Below are 10,564 nucleotides of genomic sequence, written 5' to 3' on the forward strand. Positions count from 1 at the left end.
TATTTTGGAGCCAAAAATTCAAAATTCAAATTTTGAAATTTCTCTTTTAAATCCGACATGAAAAACATGTCTTACATAAATTCTTTCAAAGGCTAAATAATCAAAATGACATGAAGAACATGTCTTACAAATTCTTTATACATTACAAGGGCTAAGATATAAATTATGAAGACTTACCATGGCTACAAAAATTCAACACTTAGGTAGAGATTGCTAGAACATGCTTTGTAGGGCCAAGAGAGAAAAGCATTTCTACCCCATTGGAAGGGTTTCATGTAAGGATGTTAATTTCGCAATGGTCAATGCTGCAACAATTACTTTAGACAATTTCTTCTTCTTTAGTGATCACTTTATCCAATTATTTCCAATCACCTAATAACAATAAGCAATTGTAGATAGAACAGTAAACAATATGCACAATAGAACTGAAGACAGCTAAGAACAATACACAGAGATTTTTGGTCAAAGACTAGGGAAAAACCTCACAAGAGGGAAAACCCTAACCAGATTCTTCTTCTATTAGATGTTCATCAAATGTTTAGCAGAGAGATACATAGTCCAAGTACATCAACAACTAGTCAAATGTCAAAGCCTTGACAAACCAAGTCAACCAATCAATTATCACAGCGTAAAAGTCAAATCTAGTCAAACTTCAATTCTGTAATTTTCTGTCAAAGTCAATAGCAGCCCTAACCAATCCTTGGTCAATGGTCAAATCTGCTCTCAAACAGTTCGATCAACCAATCAAACTGTGCGGCCTTCTTCCTTCAGTGAAACCTAGTTAAAATAGTGTCAAACTCTCGGTCAAAGGAGAGAGAAAGTTTGCAGTCAAACCCTAACCAGACCTACGGTCAAATCATGCAACGCATGCCCAAAAATTCTTTGACAAAGTCTCCTCAAGCTCAGCCTCCAAGACAATCAAAAAGTGTGGTCAAACTAAGTCAAAATATCCCACATAAAATCCAAGTATAAGCTGGTCAAAACAATCCCAAAACAAAAGGTCAATGCTGGTCAACAAAAGTCTCTCTCTCCCCTCACACATGTGAACTCGGACCTGCAATTTTCAGAGAAGATCAAACCAAATGAAGAAGGAATGATGTGTGATGTGATGCCTCCAAGTGATGTGACCTTAGGTATATTTATATGTGGATGTGATGGATGAATTTTCTCTTCCAAGCCAACTTGTACTTTTTTATTGTAACATGGACCAACACTAAAAATAATATTTTCCTATGTGGAAAATTAATTTTTCCAAGGGCTAGAGGGGTCTCCTTAGAGTGAGAAGGACTTCTCCAAGGAGGGAATTTCTCCCTCAGTTGCCAATTTTCAAAACTCCCTCTCAGCTAGGGAAGAATTTATGACTGCATCATAAGTCTCATCTCAGATGTCTTGTCGTCATCAACATTGTATCATATCATATCTTGTATTTGCTCGTCTACTGAACACTCAATCTAAAGGAGAAGAATCATCAAAGGGGATATCAATCCACCACACTATATTCAATGACAATAGGCAGGATACTACTTACCATGAGAGGTAAGGATCACAGTCTATCCTATTGTCCTCTGATCTTCCCATCTTGACCCTCAAGGGTCAAGTGGTAAAACACCTACATCCCATCACTTGGGGTAGATACACACTTACAACAAGTGGTAAGGATCAGACACACCCAAGTCTCCTCACCCATTGGCCAGATGGGTGGCAATCCCGACAAGCCCAGCTTGTGGGTAGGATGCATACTGGGGTATAGTTGGTCAAGTCCAGACTTGACAGCAGGGGGAGATACACACTTATCATTTCTGGTAAGGATTAGACATAACCCCACATTGATAAGGGGAGATACACACTTACGATGAGATAAGGATCAGACACACCTATTGTCCATGAGTTCCCTCAACCCTAGGAGTTCTCCGACTCCATTCCCACCCTGGGAGCTTAAACAAGGCGGAAGAGCATAACTCAGTGTTCTCAATCAACCATGACCCTTTTCTGGGAGGGTCACATCCATCAATCCAAACTGCTCTTTGAAGACCAAGAACTTCCCTTTCGGCAAAGGCTCGGTAAGAGTGTCTGTTATTTGCTCATCAGTCGAAATGTGTGATGGAGTCTTACAGTGCCTATCTGTACCATATCTCGGATATAGTGGAACACGAGATTCTCTGAAAGTCGGATCCCACTCTTGTTGTTGCAATATATCATTGTCGCATCTAGTACCTACTCAAACAGCTCTCCAAAGAGCTTCCTCAAACATACTACCTCACAACTAACCATGCTAGCAGCAATGTACTTTGATCGTACTAAGGATAACAGACTTCTGCTTCTTACTCATCCAAGATATCATGGTGGAGCTAAAACAACACCCTGATGTGCTCTTCCTGTCAACTATATTTTCGGCTCAATTAGCATCAGTGTATCCATGAAATCTTACATCTTTAGCAGTATATCTCAATCCAAGATTAATAGTCCCATGTAGGTATCTCAACGCATGTTTAGCAGCAACCCAATGTGCGTGTAGAGGCTCAGTCATAAATTAACTCGGAGTGTTGACAGCAAAACATATGTTCGGTCTAGTGTTCACTAAGAACATCAGTGTCCCAATCAATTCTCGATACTCAAAAGGATTTGCCAAGTCAGGTCTCGCAACTTCACCACATAGCTTTTTGAAGTCCATCTGCATTGGTGTGGCCTTCGACTTGCATTCCACCAGACCAAATAATATCTTGACAACATGTTTCCCTTGAGAAAGGAAAATCTCACCAGGTCTCTGCCACACCTCTAAGCCCAGCAAATAGTGCATCAAACCAAGGTCTTTCATTTCAAATTCAGAGGCTAGCTCCCTCTTACACTCGAGAATAAGAACCTCCCCACCTATCAAAAATAAATCATCAACATATAAAAGAGAATGATTAGCTATTCTATTCCATCTTCTATGCTTCATATGATATATTCTATATATGGGAATACACTTGATTTACAAAATGTCATCCAGGTGCCAAAGGCGGTTTTGTTCTGTAACTGTGTACATACATCTCCTAGCACACCACGTACTGTTGTTGGACTGCTATTGCTGCACATGTGTAACAGTCTTGGTTACTAGGTTCAGAGATTCACCTACCTAGATGCTAACTTATGAGGTACTATTTTCGGGGTTTTTCTCCACTTATTTTTCCCTTTTGCTCTCAGCATTTTTAGGACTTACTTTTGCACTGCCACATTGTTCTCAAACTGGACATCTCTCTATAGTCTCATTGACCTGATCTTGTGGTCATTTCTTAAAATTGATAAAATTTATCTCATATTGGTGACAGGGAGGGCAGATGTTAAGAAGACCGCTGCAGTGTGTAGTTGTTGAGTGTGTACACAGACTGCTGAAGTGTGCAGAGTGTTGAGATGTACAGGCTAGAATTTGGTGTGCGCAGCTGTAATTCGGTGGCACCAAATGGTGTAGAAATTTTTAAGGGCTCAGAGGAGCTGCTGCCTCGACCCCACAGTGGTGCTACCCCTATAACCCACCGTCAGCAGCGATGCCCCCTGGACCCGGGGGGCTGCGTGACGCGGTCTTAGGCTGTTTGCATATAACTGGGGCTGTTGAGGTGGTCTGGATAGAAGCGGCCGGTGCGCAAGATGGGCGTTTTCTGGTGCACTCGAGGTTGCGCGCCGGATACCCGCGGTCGCAGTTGGATCAGTGGTAAAGGCTGGAATAAGTAGAATCTGTTCATGAAATTTACCATCCCCTATGTTTAGCTATAAATTTTCTAGGTCCTACCGGGATGCGGATGGAGGCCAGCTTTAGCTCCATATGTGGTTTTCTATAATCGTCAGTTGGGGGCAGTGCACCACTGATTGTTCGAATGATTAATTAGGGGTTCATCCGAAAAATAAAATGGTGACGAATCATCCTAAAAGGTAAATTCTGATAATTCAGGGGGAAATGAATTCTGATACAAATGAATAGCGTTGGGTGAAATGCATGCCTGAGTAAAATCGTCCGGAAAAGGGCGTTAGAAATGACCTCCAATTGTGGATTCTGAGAGAGCGCCGACGTTAATTTCGGAGTAGAGAGGATGTTGGCGGCATGGTTACGCCAGCTGCGGCAGACGCACGCCGCAAAGGCCACGGATTTAGCCGGAAGCCTCTTCATTATGTCAATTATCACATCTTCACCCAAACATTTCGACATTGAACTCCACTTGCTTCTCCAACTCATCTTTGCACTCGTCTTCGCACTGCAATGTCTGTGTGTCACCAAAAAATTAAAAAAACAAATTGATCCGAGCCCTTCTAATTCATTCCCATGGAATGCGTGCAGGGAACTCGGGAAGACTATCGCTACCAACAAAAATCTCCTGGACACCCTTACGTCGAATCACGGTGTTTTGTTTTTGTTTTTAATTTCAAGCATTTAGTTTTAACTTTAAACGTGGGGATGTGGTAAATTAGGACCGTTTAGTTTAATGAGGCGATGTTTTGGTTTGGAAAATAAACTAAATTTCAGCTTGATTTTGATATAATTTAGTGGATTGTTTTGGAAATCTGGGTTACACTGGTCAAGTTTCAGGATTTTGGGGATGTAAGAAATTTTTGAATGTTTGAATCTATTTCCAGTCTCAAATATCAAAAAAACATTTCAAACACTCTCACACTCAGATTTTTTGAAGAAGAAAAAAATGGTTAGATTCCGACAAGAAATGGTCGTTAGAGAAAAATTGTATTTTGAATAGACAACGCCAATTATTATGAGCGTCGATGTGAAGTTTAGCATTGACTTTGGTTAGTTGTCATTATAATGACTTAGGCTAATGTTAATAAATAGTAAGCTAATGTGTCGGGGGTAACTTATGACTTAACAAGGGTAAAGACATCCAAAATCACAACTGTGAGGGGATCTCACTCAAGCAAGTGTTTATCCTTCTAGCCTTATCACAATGTACCAAAGTCTCAACGAGGATTTTCAACCTAGGTAGTGAGAATGTGAGACCTACCTCCCAACATTTGAGCAAACAACTTAAACATTTAAATTAAATTTTATTGGACTAAAAGGTGAAATTTCAATGAAGGTAGTATCTAGTTACATGAATGAAATTAAGGCTAAGTATTGCTAAAACATACATGACCCTAATGTAAGTAGGCTCCTCACAACTAGAAGGAAAAATTGGTTTTCTTTTGAACATTATCTAGGTTGGAATCACCTTCTACCTTGGAGTAAGACCTAAAATGTTGTTGATTGGCAAAGAGCTCATCTTCCTTGGATGTAAGGAAACATATTAACTAGCCAAGAAGCAGAGACATCTTGGGGGGAGTGGGGGAGGCAAATGTTTGCCCCCTTATGAATTGTCAATGAGTCACCTTAAGTGGCATGATTTTCCTTAAACAACAATAATGAGCTAGTACACATTTACATGTTGATAATGACAATGTCCTCACTACCCATTAAAATTGAGTTAGGATAGGTTATGTCACCTTTTGACGAGAGAGGGGTTGGGGGGAGGGGGGTTGTGTGGGAGGGGGTGGAGAGAGATTACACATGAACACACATGTTAATAGGTTTGTAACGAACATGTAATAATGGATTCATAAACACATAATATTCAAAACCATTATGCATTTTGAGGTTTGATTTTATCTATGTTTTATGTGTTTATGAGGTTGATGCTTAGTTATAGATAGATATGTAGGTTTTAACCCTTTTTAGTTAATTTTGTACAATCATATTCTTGGTAAAACATAATAGATGCATTGGTGCACAAACACATCAACATAGAGATTTACCCTAGAAACCCAAAACAAGGAAAACCAAAAAAAAAATTCAATATATCATTCTTTGCAATATATATTGTTGTATGTATGTATATATCCTATGGCATTCGTAAATTTTTCAATCCACTTTCCTTAGATTGGAATACAATCGTAGTTTCTTAACCGAAATTACAAAACCATGGGATAAACCACCATGTGCCACAAAACCACTAAAAGTGATAACCATGTGCAAAAAACCACCAAAAACATACTCAAAAAGTTGCCCAAAATATTATTTTTAAGGGTGTTTCCCCCAAACCCACACATAGGGGGGATTTCGCCCCTCAGCGACCCCCCCCCCCAAACTACGCCTTGTGCAATGTACAATGCGTGGAGGTAGTTGTGCAAAGAACATAACACGTACCCAACATTCTCTTACATGTTTTCTTTACATGTAGGGACTCGCAAGAGTACATGATCAACAATCAATGGTAATAGAGCCCATTGTTTCTCTACACCGAGAAAGCTTCTCAGTGTTCATAAATCTTATTAATGAATCTACAACATTCATCAAAGTGTCCACCTTCTTGTCTTCAATCATATCCATCACATAGTAATATTGAACATCAATGTGCTTTGTCTTATAATGATATAATGGGTTATTTGTTAGGAACATTGTACTATGACTAGCGCAATTTATCCTTACATCTCATTATACCAATCCAATACTTAAACACAAACTTTGTAACCATACCACTTCCTTGCTTGCATGAGTGGTTGTCATGTATTTAGCTTATATAATTGAGAGTGCCATAATGAATTCTCTTGCTCGTCCAGTTGATTGCTCCTCCAAATATGTTAAACACATACCAACTTGTAAATTTTCCTTGATCTTGAACTCCAACCTAGTTTGCATCAACAAAGCCATGTACATCGAACACTTTGTTCAATCTTGGTCTATATTAGTAGCACAATCTATAACTAGTAGTGCCACAAATACCTGAAAACCCTGTTTACTTTTGTCCAAAGTCCCTTCCCTAGTTTTGACATATACTTGCTCACTACTCCCACTGCATGTGCAATGTTCAATCTAGTACAAACCATTGCATACATCAAACTTCCAACTACACTAGCATATGTGTTTCCTCTTCCTCTTTCTACATCTTCAGACACTAATATGCAAATAAGTTTAAACATATGGAAATAGGGACCTTTATCAGTTTACATTCATGCATGTTAACCTTTGTAATATTGTCTTGACATACTTCCTCTAATTTTACTAGAGTTTCATCTTTCCCCGATCTCTTTTAATTTCCATGCACAAAATGGAATTTGCAGCGCCAAGCTCCTTGATGTCAAATTTAGAGGACAACTAAGTTTCCACTTCATAAATGATTTCCTCACCATTTCCAATTAGTCATATCATCCACATACAAGGCCAAATAAATGAGACAATCACCAGCTAATTTGAAATACACACAATGATCCACTTTGTTGTTTATGAAGCCAAGTCTCAATACATAAGTATCGTTTTTTTATACCATATACTTGGTGATTGTTTTAACCCATATAAGGATCTTTTCAGCCTGCATACTAACTCCTTTTTTCCCTTCACTACAAATCCTTTTGGCTACTTCATGTATATCTCTTCTTCCAAATCCCCATGTAGGAATGCCATTTTCACATTCATTTGTTCTACTTCAAAATCAAAAGCAACAACAATGGATAAAACATATTTAATAGAAGTCAACTAGGCAACGAGAGAAAAGATCTCATCAAAGTCAATTCCCTCTACCCATAAATAGCCTTTTGCTACTAACCGAGCTTTTTATTTATCGACTTTGTCTTCCACATTCAAGTTCTTCTTAAACACTCATTTGCTACTAATGGGATTTCTTCCAATTGGCAACTCCACTAGATCTGAACGCTTATTATTGTCCAAGATTGTGATTCTTCAACTGTGGCCTTTTTCTATAGTTTGCCATCCTCTAAATTCATTTCCTCCCTAACAATTTTAGGATCGTCACTACTAACAAACAAAGCAAAACTTGAACAAAAATCAAGTGGAATATACCTTTTTGACTGCCTTTTTTCTCAAATCGATCTTCTCAATATCAAAGTATGTGGTTCTTATTCTTGTTCTTCTGTAGAGTCGAGTTCATCATCCTTCAATTTAAACTTTATCTTCTTTGATCTTTCTCCCTTAGTGGGACTTCCTCTTTGACAACGTCATTGATTTCTCTAAATACTGCATCTCAACCATACACAACCTTCTTAGTTTTTGGGTTCCAAAGCTTGTAACATTCTAGACCATCTTTATATCCAATAAAGATACAATTTTTAACTTTCTTATCTAACTTGCTCCTATTCTCCTTTGGAACATGAACATAAGAATTATAGTTAACTACCTTGAGATGTATAAGAGAGGGTTTCTTACTAGCCCATACTTCTTGTGGAGTATTGTCATCCAACACTTATGAGGGTGATCTATTTACTAGGTAACGCGTAGTTTCCACTACTCTACCTCGAATTTTTGTCTTCACACAACACCATTGAGCATGCTCTTTACTTTCTCCATCAATATTATGTTCATCCTTTCTGCAACTCCAATATGTTGAGGTGAGTATGTAGTAGTCTCTTGCCTCATTATACCACAATTCTTATAGAATTTTTCAAATTCATTCCCACAAAATTCTCCACCCTTATCTATCCTCGGCACCTTAAGTTTCCTCTATATCTAATTTTCCACAAGAGCCTTAAATTCTTTGAATTTGTTAGAGACTTCAGATTTCTTCCCGAGGAAATAAATCCATATACTCCTAAAAAAATCATGTATATATGAGACGTACAATAAAGATTTAGGCAATGATGGAAACGACATAGATCCAAACACATCATTGTGCACCAATTGTAATATTCCCTTTGCCCTTTAGCACTAGAGAATAGTCTTACCAGATTCTAACTCCCATATAAACAATGGTCACAAAAATCAAAATCCAAAGAGCAATTAGACATACCTTCTACCATGTTATAACATTTTCTTGGCAAAATGATTGTTGGGCCCTACTTTTGTACCCATTTTTCACATCCTATTCCACTGTTTTTACCATCATTTACCATACTTTACCCTTTGTGTACCCTAAAACCACTCCATGCTAGCTAAACTGCACTACTTTACAATGGAGGTAAAATTTGTTACTAAGTGCTAATTTTCGTATGTCTTTAATTGGTTTAGGTAGATGATAAATGAACTTATAACTCTTGAATTAATTTGATTACTCTTTAAAAGGACTTGCAGACATCTGAAGTGTGTGGACACACAATTCAACAACGTAGCAAGCAGTCATTTTTGGAACCAATATTATGTACTTAGTTTTGCACCTCATTCAATACTCTACTCATCATCGGGCAACCAATCAACCTTTGGCATCCTAGAATAGTCCTTCTCATTCTCTAACATGGAATTAGTTTTGTCATTTCAAGGATAGTGCCACAATCAAGACAATTTCGGTTGCAATCTCGGTGAAATCATCCTAGAGATTTCACTTGGCCTAACTTAGCTTAGATTTTATATATTTTTACTTCCCTTAGTTAATTGGTTGTAATTATTTTTCGTTGGCCTAAACTCTTTAAAAGGCCCAATATTTTATATGTAAAGCTACACACACAGGCATAGATTTGCATAAGGAGATATATGCTCAGACTGAGCTAGTGATTGTGGCACAACCTTTTCGATTATGTTTTGTTAAGATCAAACTCCTGAACTGATGTTTTATTGAAGTTTAATATAATTTATGTCTCGGCTTTTACTCTCATTTAATCGTCTATGTTTTCTTGATTCACAAAGTATTGAATTGGCTTAGGCTTAATCTGGGTAGTGGCAAGGGCCCACCACGAACCTGGAATCGAGTATTGTAACAATTTTAGCGTATAGGAAGTGTATTTTGATTCAGTAAATAGAATTGCATCTCATTTCTAAATCGATTTGTTAATGGTTTTCCAGTACTTCATTGCGTACTTAAGATTCCAATCTGTTTTCATAGATCTAGGAAAAAGGTAACAAGTGTATCATTGTTGAGTCTTTGCAAGCTATGGAAGGTAACAAGTGTATCATTGTTGAGTCTTTGCAAGCTATGGAACATTATTATAAACATATCATGTACATGATTAACTTTGTGATCACACTTTTACATTCATAAATGGTTGGAAAATGGAAGTTTGAATTTGAAACCAATTTATGAAATAAACAAATATTTGTGTTTTGAATTAAACCTCTGTTTTGAATTGAAAGTGTTTTCATAGTTATGATTATACATATATATACCAGTGACATGAGGCTCCTATAGCTTATGTTCTATTTGGAATACCCATAATTGATTAGAGACAAAACATTATTTGTTAACGTAGGTCGTGTGTTAATATAAGCAATTGTATGACATTTGCAACATGTTTATTTCGATTCCATGTGTGAGATTTATTTGAATCATAGTGTAATCATCATTTGAATAGATAGTTGGTTATTTGCTCCATTTCGTAGAAGGTTCCAATTAGAATTATTTTTGTTCATTATTAAATAGATTGAAGTTGTTTGTATTGATTTAAATTAGCTCCGAATTAGAAAAGTATCAGTTATGCCTTTTGAATGTTGAGTTGTTCGAATCAAGTAGCACATAGGGATTGGTTTGAGTTATCATTGAGTTTCATTTGATTCATAGTACCCCGGGGATTAGCTTGTGCAATGATTTTGAATAAGGTTACTATTAATTTGGTTTGAAAACATAATTAGTGATATTTGTTTGTTTTATTTCCAAATGAATTTTTGAGTTAA

The 10,564-nt window shown here is 37.4% G+C and overlaps 1 protein-coding gene across 6 annotated transcripts in view; it reads right to left on the reverse strand.

Annotated features, from left to right (window-relative positions):
• The window catches only part of LOC149262796 (F-box/LRR protein), a 437,604-nt gene extending 433,234 nt beyond the window's left edge, over positions 1 to 4,370 (reverse strand). For 5 of the 6 annotated variants that reach the window (XM_089425227.1, XM_089425226.1, XM_089425236.1 and 2 more), the window contains exon 1: positions 4,013 to 4,370. In XM_089425227.1, the coding sequence (XP_089281353.1) occupies positions 4,013 to 4,207 (195 nt within the window). In that variant the 5' untranslated portion in view covers positions 4,208 to 4,370. Of the gene's footprint in view, positions 1 to 3,974 lie in introns of all 6 variants that reach the window. The other variant, XM_089425229.1, reaches the window with a different exon arrangement.
• Between the last annotated feature and the right edge of the window lie 6,194 nt (positions 4,371 to 10,564).

Source organism: Pinus tabuliformis, chromosome 6 (genome assembly GCF_031772625.1).
Source record: "Pinus tabuliformis cultivar Carrire ecotype Pingquan chromosome 6, CPIR1, whole genome shotgun sequence".
Taxonomy (NCBI): domain Eukaryota; kingdom Viridiplantae; phylum Streptophyta; class Pinopsida; order Pinales; family Pinaceae; genus Pinus; species Pinus tabuliformis.